General features: G+C 35.8%; 1 protein-coding gene across 1 annotated transcript in view; it reads left to right on the top strand.

Annotated features, from left to right (window-relative positions):
• GUCY1A2 (guanylate cyclase 1 soluble subunit alpha 2) overlaps positions 1 to 27,613 on the top strand; it is a 430,789-nt gene that overhangs the window by 217,561 nt on the left and 185,615 nt on the right. The window contains exon 5 of the mRNA XM_027849552.1: positions 24,073 to 24,558. Coding sequence (XP_027705353.1) covers positions 24,073 to 24,558 — 486 coding nt within the window. The remainder of the gene's footprint in view (positions 1 to 24,072; positions 24,559 to 27,613) is intronic.

The raw sequence follows: 27,613 nt of genomic DNA, 5'->3' as shown, positions 1-27,613 counted from the left end.
GGCTGATTTAGCAGTTCAGAAATCATTTGGGAAAAAAATGGAGGAAAAATGATTGAATCAAATAAATGCTGATGAAATCATGTGCTTAACTTAGTCTCATTATTTAGATGACCTAGCACTTTCATTTACTAAGGTATTTTTTCATTTCATTTGAACACACCATCACAGAGACACAGCCTGAGTATTGAGTATAGTGCACATTATTCTTACTACTTAATTAAGAAAATCATGAGACTACTAAACTATTTTTCATCTTGATTTAATGCAAATTAAAAGGACAGGCTACATCAGGATAAAAATGTCTGTACTGATATTATCATTGGAGTTGGACCTTTGATTATGCTCTCCATAATTCATTCAGCAAATATTTATTTAGCATGGACTATGTACCAGACATATCTGTTCTCTTATTTACTGCTTTTTTAAAGTGTATATTAAATTTAACACAGTAGTGAAAAAATTACCTTATTTGTTGGCGTTCCCTTCTGAACTTTTTTATTTTCTTCTTCTAATAATAATTATAATAGTAATTGTTAGTAATTATATAGTTCTTTAAATCTACAAAATGCTTTTCATGTGATATGGCATATATTCATATGTTAAGGCTGCTAGGTGGTACAATAGATAGAGCACTGAGTCTGTATTCAGGAAGATCTGCTGCCTCAGACAATAGCTGTGTGACCCTGGGCAAGTCACTTAACCCTGTTTGCCTTAGTTTCCTCATCTGTAAAATGAGCTGGAGAAGGAAATGGCAAATCAGTCCAGTATATCTTTGCCAAGAAAACCACAAATGGGGTCACAAAGTGTCAGACATGTTTGAAATGACTTAACAACAAACTGCATTGATGAGAATTCTGTGGTCTTTCAAAGAGTTTTCCTTTGAATTATTGTGCTTGTCTCCAGTCAGTTCACAGGCTTTCAATGAAAGCTTTCTAGATGTCAGGTATTGTGCTAAGTGTTGAGAATACAAAGAAAGGGAAAAAAACAGTCCGTGCCTTCAGAGAGCTGACATTCTTTTTGCTTTGTTTTGTTTTTAATTAATTAATTAATTTTCAATTTTAAACATTCACTTCCATAAGATTCTGAGTTTAAAATTTTCTTTCTTTTTAAAAATTTTTTATTAATTTATTTTGATTTATCAACAATCACTTCAATATGCTTTTGATTTTAAAATTTTTCTCCCCCTTCCTCCCTGCCACCCTCCCTAAGGCAGCACACAATCTGATATAGACTATATATATACATTCCTATTAAACATATTTTCACATTAATGATGTTGTAAGTAAAAATTAAAACCAATAGGAAGAACCACCAGAAAGAGGAAACAAAACTCAATAGAAGAGAAAAAAATAGCAATTCAAACTCCCTAGTTCTTTCTTTGGATGTAGATAGCATTTTCCATCACAAGGCCTTTGGAGATGTCTTAGATCTTTGTATTGCTGGGAAAGGTTAAGTTTATAAATGTTAGTCATCATACAACGCTGTTATTGTGTACCTCGTTCTCTTGGTTCTACTCACTTCACTCAGCTTCAGACTATACAAGTCTTTCCAGGTTTTTCTGAAGTCAGCCTGTTCATCATTTCTTATAGCACAATTGTATTCCATTACATTCATATACCACAACTTGCTCAGCCATTCCCCAATTGGTGGGCATCCCCTCAATTTCCAATTCTTTGCCACCACAAAAAGAGCTGCTATGAATATTTTTGTACATGTGGGTCTTTTTTCCATTTGTATGATCTCTTTGGGCTATAGCCCTAGAAGTACTATTGCTGGGTCAAAGGGTATGCACATTTTTATAGCCTTTTGGGCATAGTTCCAAATTGCTCTCCAAAATGGTTGGATCATTTCACAACTCCACCAACAATGCGTTAGTGTTCCAATTTTCCCATATCTTCTTCAACATTTATCATTTTCCTATTTTGTCATGTTGGCCAATCCAATAGGTGTGATGTGGTACCTCAGAGTTGTTTTGATTTGCATTTCTCTAATCAAAAGTGATTTAGAGCATTTTTTCATATGGCTATAGGTGGCTTTAATTTCTTCATCTGAGAACTGTCTATTCATATCCTTTGACCATTTATCAATTGGGAAATGACTTGTATTCTTATAGATTTGACTTAATTCTCTATATATTTTAGAAATGAGGCCCTTATCAGAGAGACTGGTTGTAAAAATTCTTTCCCAATTTTCTACCTTCCTTCTAATCTTAGTTGCATTGGCTTTGTGCAAAAACTTTTCAATTTAATGTAATGAAAGTTGTCCATTTTGCTTTTTGCAATGTTCTCTATCTCCTATTTGGTCATGAATTCTTCTGTTCTCCGTAGATCTTATAGGTAAACTATTCCTTGCCCTCCCAGTTTGCTTATAGTATCAGCCTTTATATCTAAATCATGAACCCATTTTGACTTTATTTTGGTATATGGTGTGAGATTTTGATCTATGCCTAGTTTCTGCCATACTCTTCCAGTTCTCCCAGCAGTTTTTGTCAAAGAATGGGTTTTTCTTTGAAAAACATATAATGGAAAGGATGAAGAGATGTGGGTAAGATGATAGTGGATCTACCCAGTTAGGCAAATTTGCAACTTCTTGAATGACTGTACCCCAAAAAGTGGTCATTAATGGTTCAACGTTATCTTTTCAGGTCTCCCATAGAGACTTGAGAGATGATAAAAATAAATTGATTTAGATTGATAAAATAAAAAGTTCGATAAAAATTAATCAATGGCTTGAATAAAGGGTCAGATGGAAGACTTGTTAATGATAATAATTGTTATTTATTAACAAATATATAAAGGAACTTTAATTTCTTCAGTACACTGAATTTGGTTTGGTAATTTCTAGCTTTATATAATCCATCTGTGCAACATTGCTTGAAGTACATAAAGGTTTAGTGTCTTGCCTTGGGTCACATAGGTAATGAGCATCAGAAGCAGGAGCTGAACCCTGGTCTTCTTTACTCTAATCCCAGTATTGTCTACATTCAGCCAAGTTAGCCATTCAACTGATATTTATGTGGAGTTTGAAAGTGTTAGAAGCACTTTAAATGCATTATCTCATTTGAACCTCACAACAACCGCCTAAGATAGATAGATACTACCTGTGGCATTATCCTCATTTAAAAATATGGAAACAAGCTTAGAGAGGTTAAATGATTCTCCCATAAATGAGTAGCTGACACATCTAATAATGATTGAAGTTAAGATTTGAACCTAGAAAGGTAATTAAGATATTGGATGACAGAATCAGAATCTAAAGAGAACTACAGGCTAGAGTGTTGGTCTGTGATGTGTGATTTTTCATGAAACAAGATGAAATCCAGTGGGGATAAATGTAAAATTTTACACTTGAGTTGGAGAAATTGATTTGATGAATGAGATCATATCTGTAAAGTCCTTAGCATAGTGCCTGGCACATTGTAAACAATCAATGTTTGTTCCCTTGCCCCTTCCCCTGCCAGATGGGGAGGCATGCCTATATAACATTTTGAAAAAGATCTGGTAGATGTAGTAGATCACAAGTGGGGTGAGTGTGTGTGTGTGTGTGTATGTGTGTGTGGAATGTGGTATAGCAGCCAAAAATAGCTACTATAATCTCAGACTGCATTTAGGAGGATCCAATGGCTAGAACTAGGGAAGTGATAGGCCTTCTAAATTGTACAATGGTTAGATCACACATAGAGTCTTATCTTTAGTCCTTCTTAGGAAGGAAATGAATAATCTGGAGAGTATTTTCCCCTTTTTTTCTTCAACTGGCATGGAAACCCAACCTCCTTTGCTTCCGCATGACTATACTTCCACTCAACAGATGCTTTTCCCCTTATCCTGAAAATGTTTTTCTTTATGTCTGGAACTAATTGAAAATATGTGCTTCCAAGCAAGGTAGCATACTTGAGTGGGAATCCCCCTTTTCCAAATACCTCACACTAGTCATTAAATAAAATTTTAGTTTTGCATTCAAAAGAATATAGTCCTTAATTTGATTTCAATTTAGTTCACCAAACTCCTGCTGTAGGGGTTTAACATCTAATGTGGGAGAGCATGCTGTGCATTGGAGAGCAAATATTAGCAAAAACATGGTTCCTACTTTTCCAGAATTTATACTCTGGTTGATCCATCCTTGAGATTTCCTTTTTCAGATGAAATATTCTCCCGGCACCCCAGAATAACATTTGTTTTCTGAAAAAGTAAAACATTCAGAGTTAACAAGGTTATGACATTATTTATAGAATACTTGAAAGGGTTTGAAATAATGTATATTTCTTGAATGTGAGACATTTTTTCTTTCAAAAGGATAACATTGACAGGGCAGCTAGGTGGGGCAGTGGAGAGAGCACCAGCTCTGGATTCAGGAGGACCTAAGTTCAAATCTGGTCTCAGACCAAACACTTGACACTTACTAGCTGTGTGACCCTGGGCAAGTCACTTAACCTCATTGCCTAGCCAGAAAAAAAAAAAGAAAAACAAAGGATAACATTGTGAAGTTATTTTCTAATTCATTGTAGTTAATGCTGGCTCTACATTCAAACCAACAGAAACCTGCAATATGTAGACTGATTTCTCATGTGGGCTTTAGATTCAGAGGAACACCCTGAAATACATGAAAGGCCCATTACTTTGCACTGAAATGCTGTCCAGGGCTTTTCCTTTCATCATTGTTACTCCAATTGTGAAGTAGGGAGCTGACTCATAGAGATTAATCAGTTATAGCCTAGCCCAGCCTGTGTTTGAGGTGCTTCCAGAGGCAACTCAATTTGGGTAGATCACAGTCTACTCCAGTGGTTCTCAAAGTCTGTGCTAAAATTCCAGTGGTTCTGAAAACTTATTTTCAAGTTCCAAATTGTACAGAACTTATACATGCATTTGAGTTTGGGAGTCTTTCAACTCTCTTGTAGCGTTGCCAACTTAAACATTGCGTGTGTTGTTTTTCCTTATGGCAGCAAATAATACTGTGGTGTGAACAACAACAACAACAGCTTAAGAATCACTGATCCATTCCTACAATCCACAAATATACAAGACACAGTAGGGTCTATCTAGAGATCCTAACTCTTCCTAATTTATACAAACAGGTTTTTTACCTCTAATGATTTAGACATAGCATAGTTATGCAAGGGCAAAACCAGGGTATAAAAAATGATACAGTTATGGGTTGCAGTTATAAAGTTGTATTTCATAAGTAGTTCCAAGTTATCAGCCCTGAACAGCAGATAAAGAGAATAATGCAAACTTTGATCTTTAACTACCTCCAAGGAGGTTTAATTATGAGCAACTAATCTTAGGGTGGTAACTGACCAGCTTGAGTCCTGTTTCTGTTTGAAGGCTTACTTACAGTGATTGTTCTGATGCTAATACAGGTAGTGTGGCTAACCTGACTTTTAATCAATATTAAATACTGACAGCAAGTTTTAAAAATGGCATATTGTTAATTAGGAGAACAGAAGGAGAGGACAAGCAAATTTACTTATTGAATTCAGTTCCTTCCTCCCATGACACCTCCAAGTAAGTACTTTCTTACACAATCACAGTATTGTAGAGCTGGTAATTTGAAAAATCATATAATTCAGCCTCTAGCTTTAAAACCAATGATTTCCAAAACCTTTCAGGACATATGATTTGTTTACTAGAGTATGTGCACCCTGCAGTCTCCTACTGTGGAATCTAAATCCCTTTAAGGCAGGGATTATTTATTAGAATCATAGAAGTCTAGCTGGAAGAAATATTAAAAATAATATCCTTCAAAAAACCTCTTTTACTGAGAAGGAAACTTAAGCCACATGAACATTAAGTGACATGTACACACAACTAGTTAGTGGCAAGGCGTTATTCTGCAACACCTCTATGGTATAGTTAGTGCCTGGCATTGTGATAAATTGCTTGTCATGGTGATAAAGATGATTCATAATTTTGAGCTTTTGTTTCCTTATCTGAAAAATGGGCCTAATAACATCTGTCATACTTATGTTCCAGAATAATTTCTGTAACTAATTAAATTAGTTCATTTTTTTAAAATTCAGGATTCAGCCATAGGTTGAGAATAATAGCTATTTCGCAAGGTGGTATATTTTTTGATAATTGTGAGTATTGTCACATGAATTTACTTATCAATTTGACTAGCTAATGCCAATAAGCCAGAAAAAATCAGAAGCAGTCTTTATTACACTCAGAATATGGTATGCCCCACCAGCAGTGGATGGGGAATGTGTCATTCATAATTTAACAAGCAATATTTATACATATATGAAACAAAGAAAAAGAAAAATGACTTCATTAAAACACAGGTGGTGATACAAAGAAAAATAGTATCTTTTTAAATGGCTATATATTATATACAGTCATTCTTTACCTTTTGTGGTTAATGTTCCTAGAAAATGACGTGAAAGTCAAAAACGTGGATGTTGATACATTGGACATATGGCTCATAAAAACTGTAATCTTTCACTAGAAATTGCTGAAAATATACTTTTTTGCATATAATACTTTATAATAAAACTAATTCTGGTAACATTCATTTTTCCTAACACAGTAACCTTGAAATAACCCATAAAATGCAGTATACAAAATAAAATGGATAGCATGCAGAACATTTTTTCTTGCCAGTAATTCTGTAGAATTCTGACCTTCTGTGCTAACATCTCAATTAAAAATAACACATTGATTTCAGACAGTATTCACTTTTTATAGCACATGAAATCTACAGCAAATGAGATTCTTAAAAGTAAAACATTTTTTAAGCTGAATCTTACCTTCCACTGTGTCTGATGGTGGTATGAAGGAGTTTTTCTATATTCTATAGTGCTGTAAAACTCTACCCTGACTGCCCTCTGAAATCAAGAAAGAGTTTGTGGGGACTTTGGTTGTTGCTATCAGAAGATGCCAAGACTGGTGTAGGCTTGACATCATCTTAAAGCTCAAAGGATATGCACTATGCTTTTGGGGGAAAAGGGGGCAAAATTGCAACATAAAACTTAATTTTTAAAGGCAAATGATGAAAATACACAAAGAATGCATGGGAGCTCTTTATTCTAGAATGCTAGAGTAAACAAGACCAGTGAAGGCCCTTGTAGGATACCAGCTGCTCCATAAACTTGTGTGCATTGCACTTCTCATTTTTTTTTCTCCACTGTGCACGGCTGTGAAAGTGTGTAGTTGCCAATGTGAAAGTGACAATGAGGTTACTAATAAAATCATGCAAATTCTTGAAGTCATGAAAGTGAAATGCACTAATGCTGAGGATTGATGTATCTAGCTATCTATCTACATATATGTATATATATATGTACATAGTATACATACATACACACACACACACACATATATACACATATGAGTTATCTTCTTAGTATGGCTTGTTTCACCAAATCAAAGAATACTGCCCAGCGGGGTAGACAAGAGAAGGATATAGAACAAGATAGAATCCTTTTCTTTTCCAAAATTCACTTTCAACAGTATTGATTAAATAATGTTTCAAAATTGTAGTATCATAGAATTTTTGAACTAGATGGAAGTATAGAGACTTTAGTTCAGCCACCTCATTTTACAAATGTAGAAACTGAGGAGATGGAGTGATTCTCCCCTTCCCCCCACAAAGTCACCCTTCCATAAATGCCAGAACCAACACTAAAAGACAGAATTACTGACTTTATTCTACTGAGAAGTATACTGAAAAGAGTGCTTGGATTTTGAGTTGGGAGAGACCTAGATTTGAATCTCACTTCTGACATTTGGAGTTGGGTAAGCTTTGACAAATTACTTAACCTCTTGGGTCTTCTGTTGCCTTGTCTGTGAAATGGTGTTTAAAACATTTTTTAGTAAGTTATAGTAGTCACTATGATCCTTCTTAGAAGGAATGTGATATTTCTTGCTACTAAAAATAAAATTTGATCAATTATCTTTTTCGTGTGCTGTTTTTAATCAGAAAAATGTCCTGTAAAATATCACATATTCTTCAATAATCTAATATTTTAAGTTGAAATGTAATTGAGAACTTTATAGCTATTTTTTGAATTGACATGTTAGAGCTTTAATATGTTTACATTTTCATAAATGTAAAAAAAAAACTTTTAAACTTACCATGTGGAGGTTAAATATCTGAAGGATCTCTACTTGATCAATTCATTAAGTGACAATCAAAATTTTACCCTGTTACCAAAAGCTTCATTTTAGATCATATCATAAAAAGTTACATTTTTATTTATTATTTTAGTGATTGCTATAGTATTTTATACTTAAGTTTCAGTTTATGCTAATCCTATTCAAATTGAAAAAAATGACAAAAAATTAAACTTCCTTATATTTTGCTTCAGTTTCTGCATTGACCTTTTTTTAAAAAAAAAATTTGTATACATACATATTTTCTCCAATTACATGCTAAAACAATTTTTAACATTTTTTTGAAGTTTTGAGTTCTAAATTCTATCTGCTCCTCCCTTCCGTGCTCCATGAGATGGTAAACAATCAGATATAGGTTATCCATGTGCAATCATGTAAAACTTTTCCATATTAGTCATTTTGTTCAAGAAGACATGAATAAATGAAAAAGAATGAAAGAAAAAAAGTGAAAATAGCATACTTTAGTCTGCATTCAAACTATCAGTTCTCTGGAAGTGGATAGTATGCTTCATCATTAGCCCCTTGAAATTGTCTCAGATTGTTATATTGTTGAGAATAGCTAAAAATTATTTATAGATTGAAAAACGTATGCATTTCCACTCTAGGTTTGATTCAATACCTCAAATTGAAAAACAGTAAAATTTTCAGTAAAGATCAAGGAAGGCAAGAATAATGTTTGTCTTTGAAATCTCAAAGGCCTTATTGGAAGAAAAAAAAAATCTGCCCCCGTGTCTCCCACCCTGCTACTTGGTCTGGAAATAAAATGCTATTCTTGTTTTTCCTAATGAGTAGAAGACAGGAAAAGTATGCCTGTTCTTCAGCTTGGCTACTGTTTAATGCATATTACATAACACCCCTGAGATTACTATAAATAACTATAAGTTTGTAAAAGTTATTTTCTTGCTTTGTAGAATAACATCTTCTGACAATGCACTAGACTTCTAAGGTTGGAGTTCAATATTGAACATCTTTGCATCCTGGACATTATTTTTTAACCAGTCTCAATTCTCTGGTAACATCAGACTTTTCCTTAAATTAAATCTGTCTATATACCCTTGTTCTGTAGCTGGGCCAAATAGCAAAAACTAATCAATCAAAATTTACTGAGTACCTACAGCATACAAAGTAAACAAGACGGTGTCCTACAAGTCAATAAAGTGGCTCTAAAAATTAAAATTGACTTCAGGACAGTTTATTTTAGGTATACAATCAAGTTATAAAAACAATCTCAATCTTAAAAATAGTCTAAGATACTAATCTGTAATCATAACATTGAATATCTGCATTGACCCATATAGCTAGGGGATATCTGGAATCATAGAATTTGAGAGGTAGAAAGAACTTTTGAGATTTAGTTTAGGTTTTTCATTTTTTAAATGAGGCAACTGAGCTCAAGAATTTTTAAATGACTTACTTGTTCAAGGTCACAGAGTGGTGCTATTGCTAGTACATCATGCTGCCTCTAATGGAAAGTTTCTTTTGCTGAGCTTTATCAACCTGTCAAGGATTCATTGTTCATGAATCCTCTGTAATTGTAATGACTAGGCTTGGCCTAGAGAAGAAACCAAGAAAATGTACCTACCTCCTTTTATTGGCAATATAGGGGACAATGGGTAGAGAAAATTGCATATTCAGTCAGATATGCTTGAGGTATCAGTTGGCTTTGATGAACTTTTTTCTTTTTCTTTTTCCATTTTTGTTTTAAGGGAAAGTCTCCTGGGTAGGAATAGTAGGGAAGCATATATACAGAAATGAATATAATATAGTAACAAAAGTAATAACAAAATAATAAAAAAAAACCCACTATTTATGAGAAAATTCAAAAAGGCATATTCTAGTATGATTTATTCTGGAAATACTTTATTGAGTACCCCATAAGCATAGATCACTATGCTTGTTACTGGTAAGATACATTGATTGTATGACAGGATTGTTGGTCTTGTGGTCTAAACTGAGATATAGTACTTACACAGATAACACATACACAGTATTGTGTGATACAGATGAGAGGTGCAGTCAGAATGCTGTATGCTTTCTGAACAAGATTATGATTACAGGCAATATTATGGGTGGTAGTTGTTGTTCAGTCATTTCAGTTGGGTCTGAGTCTTCATGACTCCATTTGGGATTTTCTTGGCAAAGATACTGGAGTAGTTTGCCATTTCCTTCTCTAGTTCATTTTTTACGGATGAGAAGCTAAGGCAAACAGGGTTAAAGTGACTTGCCTATGGTCATACTGCTGTCTGATGCCAGATTTAAACTCAGGAATGTCTTCCTGACATCAGGCATGACACTAAGCCACCTAATTACCCTATCTGGTTTTGAAAACATGGGTGGGATTTGAGTAGGCAGAGCAAGAGGAAAAGAGGGCATTTTAGAAGTAGAAAACAGTGTGAACAAAAGAACAGAAGTAGGATTCACAGAATCATAGAGTTGGACAGGGCCCCAGAGACCCTGGAATCTAACTTTTAACCGAATAAGCATTCTCTATCCAAGGCAGAGTATAGCAGGACTATTTCCTCCTTACTCTTGGAAGCTGTTATTTTCTCAATGCACCCCAAATAGCCTTAGCCTTCTTAACTGTCATTGAACCAGATATTTAGTTTGTGCTCCATGGAGGGGTCACTCCTCTCCTAAATTCCTGTGACTTCTACCAGAACCATTTCCTCCTTTTTCAGTGAAAATCATATCCAAGATAGAATTTTCTTTTGCAAGTTCTTCCATCATCTTGTGAGGAATAACATAATACATTAAGGCAAATAAAAAAATAGCTTTTCTGAGTTGGACAAAGAGCTCCAGAAGATATCTGAATGATTAAAAGTCTTAATTATTTTCTCCATCATTACTCTGTGTCAGATTTATATTACTTGTTTCCTAATCTTCTCACGTAGTTCTTTCTGCCCAGGTGGTCTCTAGTGGACTCTGATGTAAATATCAATTCTGTTTCTTCCCTCATTAATTTTAACCCATGCTCTATGCATACCTCTGTCATTACCCAAAGGTATTCCATATGCTTGGTTTCACTCCCCTCTTTATCACCTGGGTATATTTTCTTAAGATACAATACTGCTCCCTGCCCTTTTCAATGCCTGTCCCCAGTTTAATTATCCCTGCCTTTTAAATAAGGTAGGATATCTAGGAAGCTATGCTAGAGGATACAGTGTACAGGCCAACAGTGGGGTAGAGGTCAGGAACTCAGGAGCTTGGGAGAAAGGTCTGGGGTGGAGATTTAAATTTAGGAATCATTTGGACATAGATGATAGTTGAAGAAAGCAGAATGAATGAGATTAAGGGAGAACATAGAGAGAAAAGAAAAGAGCGATGGGGATAGCACCTTAGGTTGACCCACTCCAAGAGACCATTAGAAGAAGAGGAACCAGCAAGGAAACAAAAAACAATTACAAAAAACAAGATGAGAATTAGGAGAGAGTGTGATCTCTAAAGTCAAATGAGGGTAGAATATTCAGAAGGATGAAGTTTTTAAAAGTATCACTAGCTATATGCATTTAAATTAAGGAGGATGAAGGTTGAAAAAACATCCAATGAATATGGTAATTAAGAGATCATCAATGACTTTTAGGAGAGTAGTTTTAGTTTGATGATAGGCATAGACATTAGATTTCTAGGGGCTGAAGAGAGAGGGGAACAGGGAAAGGAATAAAGCATTTATTTACAAAGCATTAGAGCTATATAGAGCTATTGTAGAGAAATTTTGAGGGGGTAGTGGAGGCAAGCTGAGAGAGCTCTTGTCCCATGGCCTTGACTTCTTTGTGAAATCAGAAGCTAAATAACCTGCTGCTCTTAGGCATGGGTATGTGGGGTTATGATTAGGTCCTGGAGCAGAGAGGAAAAGAAGGGGAACAGTGCCTCTAAGGAATGTGCTAGAAAGTGAAGAGAGGGATAGAGCTGTTTAGTAGCAGTGAATTATTCTGCTGAAGTGATAGTCCAAGAGGAAGAGCAAAGGAATTGAAGGGTGGCGTTGTTATTTTGGTGGTGTTGGTGGTGGTAGTGTTTATCCAAAGTTGTGGATAAGCAGGATAGAAATAGTAAAAAAGTCTGAGGAGCTAGGGATTATATAGGTGGGCTTGATTGATTAAATGGGTCGACCATAAAAGTTAAGGCTAGAAATGTAGAGAAATGAAGTCTGAGTTGAGAAACCTGGGAGAGTAGAGAAGAGTTAGGAGATAAGAGGTCATAATGAGAACAAATCATTCTTATTGTGGATGAAGAAGTGGCAAAAAAATGATTTTGTTCAAGGACTGGAATTTCACAGATAAAATATCTTGGAAGTGGTATAATTCTATGACATATTAAGACATAATAATATTTCACTGCCAATCCCAAATTTTTCATAAATGTATTTCAGTAACTTTCATAAGCGCCAGAATTTCCACTGGGTTATGAAAATGACAGTACTGTAACAGGAGAAGAGGGGAGAAATGAAGGTATGGCTTGTAGGTTTCTGACAATGGTAGTACAAAGTTTAGAACTTCTCCTGTCAGATTTCATATGATGTGCTGATTATCTCTTGCATATTAAATTAGAAAAATACTATTTTGATTCAGGCTGGAAAGCAATATATATCTGAGGAATTATAATTCTTATTTTTAAATAATAGCCAGTATGGTGAAATGGATGTTGAAATGGCTTTAGAGCCAGAAAGTTCTGTGTTTAAGGCCTATCTTTGACACATATTGTCTCTGTGACTGCGGGGCAAGTAGCTTAACCTCTCATTGCTCTAGGCAACTCTCTAAGACTATAAATTTGAAGGAAGGTTCTGCATTGTTAGAGGGTGTCTCATCATCTGGGAATTCCCTATAATATTGAAGAAATCATAGGTCTAATCTCTATCCCTATTCTTAATTTTAATCATATGCTAAGCACAACATATGAAGCTGATATTTCCCATTAATGTAAAATCTCAGACTTCTAAAGGGGGTAAAATGAAATATACAACTTAAAATGCTGAACATAAGCATTTGCATTTTAGAATTTGCATTGTAGAGTCCCCAAGCATTTCCTGATTTGTCTCTTTCAACTTTAAAGCATAAACCTGTGTCCTTTAAATATTGCATGAGCCCTGCTGTGATTTGAAAGGAAAAATAGCATCTAATCTTAGACCATTAAATCTGTGTGGTTATGTGGTTTACTAGTTTTTTTACAAAGGTATGATTCAAGCAAATTTTTCAGGATGAAATTCAGAGGCTAAATGTGTAGAAATGCATATATAAACACATGGAGAAATGAACCAAGTATGTTGAGATCAAATATCAAAAGAGCTTCTATTTATTGAATTCATAAATTCTTCAAATGATTGGTACTTTTAATATTATGTGTACATCCTCCATCATGCGAATCACTTACCCTCCATGCCTTAGTAGACAGGTTTTGCTATGGCTAAAAATGTTCATGTCTAATGGGCCAACTTTCTGTTGATGTATCATTCTAAACTTATCTGAGAAGGTTCAGAATGGATGAGAGATGCAAAGTCCATAGCTAGGTCCCTATTTGAAACCTTTCCTGATTGGTAGCCAGAGCTTGGCTACATATTATCACTGGCAGAGAGTGATTAAGAACCCAAGATCATTGTCACATAATAACAGTACCCAATCAAGACTGTAATGGGGTAATTCATCAATAAGTGATATGAAGTGCAATATACTTTAGCTCAACAAAAGTTACATTTCAGGGTATGCCCTTACCTATATCAAAATAATCTGAGTCCAAATCCTACCTTTGATATTTATGAAATATGTAATCCTGAGCAAGGACAGTTAGGTGGCACTGTGAATAGAGTGCCAGACCTGAAGTCCATGAGTTCAAATCTAGCCTCAGAAACCTATTAGCTGTGTGACCCTGGGCAAGTCATTTAACCCCTGTTTGCCTCAGTTTATCATCTATAAAATGATCTAGAGACAGAAATGGCAAACATTCCAGTATTTCTGCCAAGAAAACCCCAGATGGAGTCACAGAGAATTGGATACGACTGAAAAAACAACTGAACAGCAACAAACCCTGAGCAAGTCATTTATCCTTCTGAACCTCAGGCAGTTATCTTGGGATAGTATAGTAACTTTTATTTTTAGCATGTAATGCTTTCTTCTACACTTGGGTTCTAGTTTGTAGTGACCTTTTGTTCAGTTCCTGAAATAAGGGTTCTATTTAGGTTTCTGGGTTGATCTTCAATTTAGCATGGTGGACAGAATACCAGGAATAAGAGTCAGAAATCCTAGATCTGCTGTTTTCTAGGTATGGGACCACTGGCAAGTCACATCATCTCTGGGCCTTAGTTTATATAGTTGTAAAATGACTGGGTTATATTTAAGAACCTAAGAATTTGTTTCACTTCATTAGACTATTTTCAGTTCAATACTTTGGCAACAGAGGGGAAAACCAAAGGTATCTTTTACATGGCTATTTTATTAGATTTAGAAAAGATTCTTCAATAATTTAGGAAATAAGGCATAGAGATAGTGAATAGATCTGAAATTTAATTTTCAGAGTAAACTTTTGGATAAGGGAATTCTGCCAGTGTAAGTGAGCATTTTCTTTGTGATTTAGTCTTAGAAAGCTGCCTAGAGCACCCAGAGGCTAAGTGACTTGCCTAGGGTCATACAGCCACTATGTGTTGGAAGAATTATGATTGTATAGATGTGGGTATCTTTTCTACCCAGATAGATTTCAAATCCTCCACACTTAGTAGGCAATTTCCTCAGTTGCTATGGCCAAGAAGTTTATGACCAATATGGTCAAACAAATAGTCAAACAAGGAATGAACATGAATAAAGAAATAAGCAAATGAATAAATTAATGAATAAACAAATAAATAAATGAAACCCCTCATCTGGCAGCCAACTGTCTGAGAACAAGCCTTTCTGAATTTATCTAAGCTGTTTCTTTGATAATACTATTTGACTTATTATCTTCTCAGCTTCAGCTTAGCAAGCCTTCCACTGTTGGTGCTCCCTTATTAGCACTTATAAGAACATGAGATCACTTTCACAGCCTTCTTCTTTCACTTTCTGGATTGGCTGATTAGCATAGTCAAGAATCTTTCAAAAGGGTAAAGAGTGATTTCTTCAAACATGGAAAGATTGTTCAAGTGAGGAATATGATGGAAACTCAGAAAGTATGGTCTATCAGGAACAACCTAGAAATAAACTTGGATTAAAAAAATACCTCAATGAGCAGATTTAAGGGACTTGAAATCCAATGACAAGTGGCTAATGAACTTCATCAAAAGCAGAAAGTCAATTAGAGAATCACTAGGACAACAGAGTGCAAAATGTTTTTCCTGTTGAGAAGAGGCAAGTAAATAAAATGAATGAATTTTTTGCCTTATTGTATAATAAAGGACATATGACAGATAGCAAGACATATTAGAGAGCTTGTCACAGTGTCAGGAAGACCTAGATACAAACCTTGCTTCTGACTTATCAACTCACTTAACCTTTTAATGTCTCAGAGAATTCTCTAAAAATAGGTTTTTTAAAAAATTTTATTTTTTTCAGTTTCAAATTCTCTCCCTCCTAATTCTCTTCCTCTACCTATAGAGAAAACAAAGCAAAACAAGACTCATAAAAGGACTGAACAGCTGAACAACAATCCATAAAATAAACAAGAAAAAACAAAACTCACTACAAATATATTTAGTCAAAAATAATGAATTTCCAAAAATCCATCTGGAGATGGACAGCATATTTTATTATGAGTTTTCTGGAACTGTGATTGCTTCCATTGTGCTAATCAGCATTCCTTAGTCTTTCAAAGTCATCTTTTCAGTATTTTTATTGAATAATTTTTCTTCTGGTTTCACTCACTTCACTATGCATCGGTTCCTATAAGTCTTTCCAGGTTTTTCTGCAATCATCCCTTTCATGATTTCTTAGAGCACATTAGTATTTCATCTTTTGCATATACCATAATTTCCTCATTCCTCAATTAATGGACACTACCTCAGTTTTTCTTTCCTGTCATAAAAAGAGCTGCTATAATTGAAAGCCATAAGTTACAGAAAATTAGACACCTGCATCCAAGGATGCTACCTACTTTGGCACTACTTTGTACAAGTGAAAGGACAAATCTGGACCAGGAAAGGAGAAAAAGACTGTTCAGAAAACTGGCTCAAGTAGTTATTACTGCTCAATATACCCAAAGCCTAATTGACAAACTAGATAGACCAATTACTGAAACTATGTAGATATCTTCCAACTATGAATATTGAGGAAAAGCAAAGAATTAGTTAGGGAACTTTTGATCAATGTGTAAGGGAGGTAGATTGGTACAGTGGAAAGAATGCTGAACTCGGAGTCATAGAACCTCAGTTTAAATCTTAACCCTGTTTACAATGTCACTTCTGTGACTTTGAGTAAGCCGCTTAACCTCTGGGGGGCTCATCTCCTTATATGTTAAATGAGCAGAGTGGGCTAGCTGACCTCTAAGCTCTCTTCCAGCTCCAGACAGTATGCTTCTGTCATGACACATGGCCACTGAGCTGGAAGATAGTCAAGTGGCCATAGTCACTGCTGTCCATAAGAAGGGCTCCAAAAAAGGACCCTTAGAGCTGTAAACTGATGAACTTCACTTCACAAGTGGGTAAATTGTCACTATCTTTAACCAAGGATATTACCAATGATTACATTATGAATGATGTAGTTCAGGCCAACATCATGCAGAGTATTCCTCTACACTCTGTACAATAACTTTCAATAAGTTCCAGATAGAAACATGATTAAATGGCCTTTGATTTCCTTTCTAAATCTGTTTCAATTCAATTCAAATGAGGTCATGTAAGTTCTTTGAGGGTAGAGACTCTTTCATATTTGTCTTTGTGTCTTCACTGAACACACTGCCTGGCAGATAGTAGGTGCTTAATAAAAACTTATTGAATTGATGTCTTCATATAAGACTGGGGAGGTTAAAAATACTAAACTCCCATACAAAGAAAAATAACAATGTCCCTTAATTTGCCACTTAGTCAACCAGGGGAAAATTCTCTAGGAGCACTCAGTTTGAAGCCAAGTTTTTAGTCATAGCCCTAGTGTGGGAAAGAAGGTGAGAAAAAAAATGAAGAACCCTGTCCTTGAGGCACATGGTTCTAGATTCAGCCCTTGCTTTCTTTTCCTGAAATCAAAGTTGCAAGTTAGGTGAGACTACTGACCTTAGTCACAGTCTTATGGACTGCCTTGTGCCTCTAAGAAGACAAAAAGTTGTGGGTGGGAGGTACAGCAACACTGTACAGACTGAAAACGCAGCAAGAGAAGGGAGAAAGCAGCAAGTAAGCTATACTGAGGAGGAAATAGTCACATAATATATGTGTGGTGAGGAAAGAGGGACACACACACACAGGGTAGTCTACTGGGGTCATGGATGGTGTTAGGTACACATTAGGGGAAAGAAAGGCAGGATTTTAGAGGGTTCTTATCTGAATCAAGCAGGATCAGGCTTTGGGGCCAGCAAGCCAGGGGTATTGGACCTGGGGTGTCACTTATGATGCAGGACTAATGCTGATTCATGCTGAGGGGAAAAGAGGAGGATCCTGGCTACTAGTTGATATTTAAACTTCCTCTCAGGAAAAAGGGCCTTAGGGCCCTTACTGGTGACTTGAGGTTTTTTTAAGCTTCGTTGAGGGCTTCTTTGACTTGTGGATCTGGAGGCTACTGTATTTCTTACAATTAAATTGAATGTAACTTTGCAAACTTGAAAGTGCTATATAAATGTCAGCTACTATTTCCTATTATATCTACAGCATTTATTTGTGAGACTGGTTTTATTTTTTATCACATATTAAAATGTGATCCAGTTCAATATAATAGGAGAGGTATTGGGACTGGACATATGGTTTCATTACTGCATACGTGGAACTCCTAAGGGAGTTCTCTACCAGTGCACATCAGCACCTTTTGTGCAAACTGAATTCCTATAGAACTGCCCAGAGCTCTGAGAGGTTGTGACTTGTTCAGAGACACACGACGATTATGTGTCAGAGATAGGACTTAAATCCAGGTTTTCCTGACTCTGAGGTTGGCTTTCTCTCCATTACACCACACAAGCAATCTAATGTGATATACTATTATTAGATGCCTGCTGTGTGCAAAGCCTACTGTGTCCTAGGTGCTGGCCGCACCAAGACAGACTGAAGTACCTATCCTCAAGAAGCTATTTTCTATTAGGGGAGAATGAAACCTATGGATGTTTATTTTTCAGCCTTGGCAGATGATTTCCTTGTTACAGGAAGTTCTCCATGAAGAAACTCCCTTTTCCACTATAGGCATCTGTTCTACAATTTATAGTCTTAAAGATCTGCCTGTGGCACCAGGAGATTAATTAACTCTTTGAGGGTCACAAATTTAGTCCTTGCGGGGATTAAACCCAGGCTATCTTCACTCCGTGCCAACTTCTCTCAACTATGCTATGCTGTCTTGAAAATTTGAAGAAGAAGAGAATTCTAACAGGGAGATTAGGAGTCATCATTTAAGCCAAGCCTTGAAGGAAGCCAATCCTAAGACTCATGCCATATTTAAAGTGCCTGATAAAGTTTTGTTTTATTGGATTTCTTAACAGTTTACAAATTTTATACAATTTTCCAGTTGTATAGGACTTTAGTAATCATCTAATCTAACAAACCTTTATAAATGAGGAAACTAAGACTAGCCAAAAATTCACACTTCTTTGTAGGAAGTGTTTAAAAGGATTCACATTTTCTACATTAATGATATAATATTATTTTTAAAGTTTCCATATGTTTATAGTCAGTTCAGGTTTTATATATATATATATATATATATATATAATTATTGACTTATAAACTGCCTAACAGGGAACAAAAATACAAATTTCTTTTTTGTTTTTTGATGAGGCAATTGGGGTTAAGAGACTTGTCCAGGGTTGCACACTTAGTAAGTGTTAAGTATCTGAGGCTGGATTTGAACTCAGGTCCTCCTGACTCCAAGGCCAGAGCTCTATTCACTGCACCACCTAGCTGCCCCCAAAATTTCAAATTTTTGAGAGATCATCTAGCTCCCTAAAATATCTCGAGTTACTTACCTCAAAAGTATTATGTCCAAGAATATTGGATTTGGATTTAGAAAATCAGGGTTTGAATTATTATTCTGCTGTTTACTACTTGTATGACCTTGGAAAAATCATTTCATCTACATGGGCCTCAGTTTTCTCATCTATAAAATGAAGGAGAAGGACTAGATGTCCAAGAGACAAGAAAACAGATTTTTCTAAATACGGGTTAATGAGCTAGATAAAGATTTGGTGGGAAAAAATACTAAAAGGGATTGTTAAAGAGGTAGTTTGTAAGCATTTAGAAAAGGAGGTAATAATTCATTTCTATTTGTCAGCTTGGTTCCTTAAAAGTCATTTGTGCTAAATTAATCTTACTTCATGTTAGGACAAGATTACTAAACTGTTAGATCAGGTAAATGTTAGAAATACAATATACCTGAATTTCTTCAAGTCTTATGGTTAGGAATAAATAGATAAAGATTAGATGACAAGAAAGTTAAGTGGTTAAGAATAAGATAACTCACTAGACCCCATCCGTGATGATTAATGCAAGCCTAGGGAGAAGTCTATAGTAGAGTGCTATACATTTATGTCACTGGTTCTATTTTGTTCAACATTTTAAATTAATTATGTGAATAAAGGAATCAGTGGTATGTTTATTATATTTTAAAGTGGATAACAGATTCAGGAAAAATAAATAATATATATAGGATAGAAAAAGTGGCTGAAGCTCATAAGATGAAATTTAATAGGTAAAGTCTTGCACTTGAGTTCAAAATACCAGTTGCATAAGTACAGAATAGGAAAGACATGGCTAGAGATGGTTTATGTTGAAAAACACCTGAGAATTTTAGTGAATTCTTAGCCCAGTGTAAGTCAACAGTATGGCATGACAAACAAACAAAAATGCAATTTTGAATTTAGTGTTCAGAATGAGGAAAACAGTAGTTCCGTTGTCTGTTGTTGTGTTAAGTTCTGAATGTCACATTTAGGAAGAATCTTGACAGGTTGGGAGTGAGTACAAAGAAGAGTGGTTAGGATAAAGAGGGGACTAAAGACATTGTCACGAAGATCCAATCAAGTAACCCTAGGACATTTAACATCCTGACGTGACAGCTCAGGTAAGATTCAATGACCATTGTCAAGTGTGAAGTTTTCTTATAGAAGAGGAATTTGATCTGCTCTACTTGGTCCCAGAGATGCCAATGGAAGTTACAAAGAAACACAGTTCAGCTTGCTAATACTTATAGCTTTCATAAAGAGACCCTTGGGAAAGGTAGTCAGCGAAGGGGCTTCATGTGGAAGTTTCATGATCATTATTGAGGACATTGTAGTCCTGACTCATTCCTCAATCTGTGATGGAAGAGTTAATTCCTGGAATCTCTTTGAACTCTACAATTCTACTTTTTAAATATCTTTACTGTAAACTCTTAGAGAGCAGGAAATTATATCTTTATAAACACATTGTAACACTTAATTTAGGGTCATGCATCCAGTATGTGCTTTAAAAATAATTGCTTATTGATAATAGTAATAGCAACCTATATGCAATTTTAACATTATAATAGGATTAAAATATGATCTTATTGTATTATATAATTAATTTATTATATGAAAAGATAATTTATCACATTAAAATAATACCATGGCCATTTCCCAAAAGTTTTTCCCATTTTCCCAAAAGATTAAGCATTTGTGGCAGGGTAATGGTTTTTAGTCCCTACAGTTTTACAGTAAATTTAATATTTTGTGCCCAGAGGCAAGCATGCTTATTTTTTATGTATAACAGTTTTTGAGGCTTTTTTGGTTTAAAAATAATTTATTTTGCATATTTCTTTTGGTCTATTTCAATTCAGTCTTTGTGTAATTTAATATGGAAAAAGCTTCGAAAGCACCTTCTATTTTAAGCTCTGTTTTCCAAGATTTCATAACTGTATTCCTTATGTTAAAAACATATCCATTCCATAAAACACATGAACACGTTCCTAAATTCCTAAAGTATGTAAGGCATACTTTATTTCTGGCTTTGTAATTGTAATGAAAGGGACAAGAATTTAAAAATGAATAATATATGTTATTTTCCAATTAGAAACTGAATGCATTTTTACAAGACACATAAATACTCTAAAGTTTTACTTGCTTACTTCACAAATATGAGAAAAAGCCCATATCTAAAGTTTTCTTGTAGTTATCTAGGGTTTTGGTCTTTGGGTTTTTCCTCACATGAAAAAGCAGATAAAATTTATCTTTTTTCATTAAGACTCATTCATGAAAAAGAAATCAACTATGGGCCAACTAACAGGTCACTATTAAATCTTGCAAGAACTGTGCCCTACTCTGCTCTGTTCAAAGCGCTTCTGGAGCTTCCTGTTCAATTCCAGGTGTCACATTTGAAGGATGACATTGACAAGCTCAATGACATTGAAGGATGACATTGACAACTCCTCCTGGAGTAGGTCCAGGAGGAAAAGGGGCCTGGAAACCTTGATATGTGAGGAGGATCCATTTAAGGGAAATAAGATTGTTTAGACTGGCAAAAAGATAATTTAACTGAAGGAAGACTAACTATCAGAGACTATTAGGTTGAAAGAGTAGACTTAATTTTTCCTTGGTCCTGCAGAGCTAATATTATAGTGAGTTAGATTTGAATAGGATATAAGTGAAAAAAAAAACTTGATAGAAATGAGAGCCCTCCCAAAGTGAAAGAGAATGGCTTTGCTATGTGGAGTAAGCCATCACTTATCTTCAAACAGAGGCTAAATAATTACTAGTTAGGCATGTTGTAGAAAGGATTCCTAATCAGGTATTGATCAGTCTAGAGCAGGGGTGGGGAACTTGTGGCCTAGAATCCACATGTGGCTTCCTAGGTCCTTGGGTGTGGCCTTTTGATTGAGTCCAAGTTTTATGGAACAAATCCTTTTATTAAGAGGATCTGTTCTGTAAAGTTTGGATTCAGTCTAAGTGCCATGCTTGAGGACCTAGAGGGCCACATGTGACTAAGTTAAGTTTTAGAGCCAGGTTCTTGTAAAAAGGGATTTTTCTATTTTTAATAAATATCCTATGTTTCACGTTGCCCTGAATAATCTTCTAGAAACATTTAGAACTATCTAATTTTTTTTGTTTTGTTTTTACTAAAATTAGAATTGTGAAGTGATTGCACTGGATAACTCTCCTTGAATACACTTTCCCACCCACTCATTTTCTAAACCCTTAGATTAAGCTTTGTGGGAATCTGAATGAACTCAAGATTACTCAAGTTGGACATCATTGTTTTTAATATTTACTTGGCAGCATGAACTAACATACAAGGACTAATGGTTTCAGAGGTGAGGAAATGTCACTGTTTCAGTAGTTCTCCTTAGGTATATTGTTCTCACAGGAACATTAACATGAAATGATGTTCCCAGGAACTTCCTCTTTAAGTGTGAGACAATAAACATTCTCTTGTGGGCAGACTTCATGGTCAAAATGATCCGGTTTAGGGTAGGAGCTATATCTGGGGAAGATGCTAAAAAGACATCTGAGGAGGTAACAGGGGAAATGACAGATGTCCTTTCTTCTTCTCAGTGCAATTAATCCATTAGATTGTTTCTCATGTGTTGAAACTCTGTTGCCTAGGGGAAAAAAGATGATCTGGGGGGTCATATATTTAGAGCTGGAAGGGACCTTAGATTTATATGGGTTTCTTAAGTGTTCTCCATGCCTCAAGTTCCTTCCTGCCCCAATCAGTCCTCCACATAGCAGTCAAAGGAATTTTCCTAAAGTCCAGGTCTGACCACGTCATTCAACTTTGCAATAAAATCCAATGACTTACTGTTACCTCTAGGATCAAATATAAACTCTGTTTAGCATTTAAAGCCTTTCACATCCTGAACCTCACCTTTCTTTCCAGTCTTGTTACATATTACTCTCTTTCATGTATACCACAGTCCAGCCAAACTGGCATTCTTACACACAGGCTATAGCAAGAATATATACTGACATGTACTATATATGTCTCTATCTACCCATCTATCTATCTATCTATCTCTCTATCTATATCTATCCATAGATTGATAAATATAGTGTATATACAGACATTTTGAAATAATACTTGAATATAAATGCCTAGGTAGGTCTAGCTAGAAAAAAATCCTAATGAATTGTCAAACTATCTAACATAATGTTGTCATGATGCAGAGATTTTTTTTAAAATATGTACTTAGGATTTCATCAACATAGAGAATTTCTGATGTGGAAACTTCCTCTGCTGCTGCAAGTCAACCGCTCATCTATAACTTAAAGCCTTACAGAATTGTTCAGGGGGCATTGAGAGGTTAAGGAATTTGTCTATAGTTAAGCATGTGCATCAGAGCAGGACCTGAACTCAGGTCTTTCTGACTACAAGTTGGTCCTCTATATCATGGTGCCTTGTCATTCATGCATAGCAACTGCATTTTCCAAGGTTGTACTTGCAGAGTCATAACAATTCATTGTGAAAATTTCACTTAGTTAACTATTTGTTCTATATAATATTAAACAACTGGGTTGCTGAATTTTCTTCCAGGTAGAGTGATTTTTTTTCTAATTGAATTGACCACCTTAGTCAGCTATTTTTCTGTCATATGGACATAGTCTAAGTCTAGAGTTATATCAGGACCATTATATGTAATGTTATGTCAAGTGAATATTTTATGCAAACTAGCTCTGGAATTAAATGGGTTTTGAGTAGAACCTGTACTATTTTTCTAGCTCTGTTTACCCTTCCTTTTTTTAGCTTCAGCAATGACCTGTGACACTGGTACTTATGTAGAGGGACTAGTTTTGCTCTAGGCTGTATGTTATACTTAAGTTTGATGCAACTGAATTCGAAGCTAGTAGCATTTTGCATTGTTTGCTTCATCGGCAATTATAGACCCTCCTGTAATATACAGTATGAAATCTAAATTCCATTTTGATTTTTCAGGTGATGGAAGTCAAAGGACAGATGATCCACATTCCAGAATCAAATTCTATTTTGTTTTTGGGATCTCCATGTGTAGACAAGTTGGATGAACTCATGGGCCGAGGCCTGCATCTCTCAGATATTCCCATCCATGATGCAACTCGTGATGTGATATTGGTTGGGGAACAGGCCAAAGCCCAGGATGGACTAAAGAAGCGGATGGATAAACTAAAGGCAACATTAGAAAGAACTCACCAGGCTCTAGAAGAAGAGAAAAAGAAGACAGTGGACCTTCTGTTTTCCATTTTCCCTGGAGATGTAGCCCGGCAGTTATGGCAAGGACAACAAGTGCAAGCCAGAAAGTTTGATGATGTCACCATGCTCTTCTCTGACATAGTGGGTTTCACAGCTGTCTGTGCTCAGTGCACCCCGATGCAAGTAATTAGCATGTTGAATGAGTTATATACCAGATTTGATCACCAATGTGGATTTCTGGACATTTACAAGGTAATTATGACTTTAGTTGCTTACATCTATGATATCCATGCAAAATGATTTATGACAATGCCCATTTCTATGTCAAAATGCCTTGTCACGATGAAATTTTCAGGTTAGAAAATGGTTTTTGACAAAATAGATTTTTGAATAATCAATAGTGCTCTAATTCAGTGATCTTCATTTCAAGTACTGTTGCTTAAAAAGCCATTCTCACAAACCTACATTTATTGAGTTGATTTCCTGCATTTGTACATGTAATTATGATTTTGTTTCCTACTGATATTGCACAGGAATGCAAATTCTTCATAAACTGTCAGTCAGAATTGATTACTGTAAAAAAGAGCAACCTCTGATTTTGCCCAAGTCTGGGCTATTTATAACTCTGTCATGGACCTTTTTTTTAGAAAGCAGGGGTTCTCCACAACATAAACTAAGTATTATATAATCTGATGGCTAAAGAAAGAGAAGCAATGATGAAGTGTGCTAGAGTCTGCAGCTAAATGCCAGCTAACCTGCACTTGGCACTTGGAAGGTTAAATAGTGATTAGCAACAAATACACTGGAATATTAGAGCAGCATACCCTCTGAATAGCCTACTTGTGCTTGGGTTATTACTGACGGCAGCAGCAGCACTATGAAAATGAAAATGAAAAATTTTTACATTGTGCACTAATCAGCTGTTGATGTGCTAAGGAGGGCTCTTCTTCTCCCTCCCATCAAGTCACATTAGTGTCATGTTGCTTTCAGCCCCTCACCTGTCAAATAGATGCTCCCATATTTTTGTGCAGAGAATTTCATGTGGGTTTCTCCCCTTCAGTGACTAATGTTTTGTTTCAGTGAGGGAGGGCAAGTATTTGAGTGGGGATAAATACTAGGTCTTTTTTCCACCTTTCTGTTTTGCTAATCCACATAGAGGCTTACTTCTTTTTATAGCATTTTTCATGTAAGGCAGCTTTAGATAGAACCCATGCATTTTACTTTGGAGCCTCACACCTTGAGCCAGAGAATGTTAGATAAGATATGTTATTGAGTCTCCTTGAGTTAAAGCTGTAATGCTTTTTTGGTTTCTTTAGCTCCATCGTAGAGCTAAAGGTTTCAGCTGGGTCCCTTTTTAGGCACATGCATATTGCGTAAATTATGCATGAGGGAATTGTTATATTATGCAAAATGAGTTCTTAGAAATTAACAGCAAATATTTTAGGTCTTATCATTATATAATATTAGCAGGGCTGGCTAGCTGGGTGATTGAAGCTAAGCAGCTATCTACCACCAGGCTACCCTCCCCATGGCTCAAGGACATCTCCAGTGGGAAAGGTGGTTTATGGGAAAGCTGCAACATTTCCTCCCACCCTCTTTGAAATTTAAGGAAGCTAGTTAGTGCTGGTAGGCTCCTCCGGGCCCCCAACCCAGCAAACCTTTACTCTTCTATTCCTACCCCTCCCCCACAAGCATTCAGGGACTCCTAGGGTCTCTGCCTACCAGGGACCCACATCATTAACAACTCTGCTCTGCGACCCTAAGACTCAGGGGAATGAAAAATATATCCTTCTCTGAAAAATTGGCAGAGGAACCCTTACTTAACAATAACCTGTCAGTTAGGTTTTGAGGGAGGGAGTAAGGAAGGATGAATCTCCTGGGGCTACCATCACAGCTACAAGGTAAGAGCGTAATTAGAGTTCACTGACATCAGCACCAGATTCCCCAGAGATGAACTAAGGTTTTTCACAAAGCAGATCAGGCTTTTGAAACAACCTTTCTATGAGATGATAAGTTTTTGTACAAACCATGCATTGTGGAAAAGGTAATAGTCATAACAATAATAGCAATGATGGGTCTGAAAGGGAAAATATCAGGATAGAAGATCTACTCTCCCTGTCACAATGGGTTGTGTTTTTCATTCACATTTTAAGAAGGAAAAAAAAAATTATAATTGACCTAAGAGTCTTTTAAATCTGACTTGCTTAAAACCTGTTAGTAACTATCTGAAATGACCAAATTTTTGGACCTACGGTATACTGGACATGTTTGACCAGTGTAGTGAAGTGGAAAACAATGGGTTTAAGTCTTGACTTTGATACCTAACTTGCTCTGTGACCACGGACAAGTCCCAACTTCATCGGTCCTCAATTTTCTCATCAACAAAGTCAGGATACTAATATTTGTATCATGTGCCATGCAAATTTTTTCCTATGAAAAGTACTTTGTAAAACTTCAAAACATCATATACATACTATATGAGCATGAGTTATTACCATCATTTTAATCATTGAACCCATGGCAAATGTAGTCATTGTTGGTGTGGTAGGAAATGGCTTAGAGGAGAAATTCCTTTGAGCATTTACCTGTTTAGCACATGTTCCAGGCACTGTGCTAAGTGTTGAATATGTGAAGACAGGCAAAAATAATCCCTTACCCTCAAGAAGTTGACATTCTAGTGAGGAATGATTAAATTTGGTATTAGAATTGAGAGATACAAACTAGAAGATGTAGTTAGAACAGGCCTGCACAACCTGCGACCTGCCAAAGGATTTTGGGTTGGCCTGTGAAAAATTTTCCTCTATATTTTTTGCAGACCATCCGAAATCCTTTGTCAGGCTAAAAGCAGCCCACAGGCCATAGGTTGTGCAGGCCTGAGTTAGAAGATGGTATGACCAAAGAGAGAAGGGTCAATCAGGAATGAAGAAGAAGAAAAAAAAGAACTGAATGGAGTTAAAAAAAAATAACATTCATCTGAAGCACACATTTAGGAATGTCCTTTTGGGGGTCATATCAGGAAATTTAGCATTGGTCTAATAAATACACATACTGAAATTTTGAGTAATGGCATTATCATAATATTTGGAACTAGATAAAATGAAACAAAACAAAAAGCCTTGACTATAATCTAGTCTGACCTCCTTATTTTCTAGATGAGGAAATTACCAATTGAGGAAGTTCAAAGATTTGCCCCACATCACTTAGGTAATATAAGGCAGAGCTGGGAGTCAAACCCAGGTCTTCTGACTTCAAATGCACTTCTCTATCTATGATAATACCATGGAAATAGGATCATAGATGTAGAACC

The sequence above is a fragment of the Vombatus ursinus genome, unplaced genomic scaffold (genome assembly GCF_900497805.2).
Source record: "Vombatus ursinus unplaced genomic scaffold, bare-nosed wombat genome assembly UNPS02007612.1, whole genome shotgun sequence".
Lineage (NCBI taxonomy): Eukaryota > Metazoa > Chordata > Mammalia > Diprotodontia > Vombatidae > Vombatus > Vombatus ursinus.
This window is presented reverse-complemented; position numbering and strand designations above follow the sequence as displayed.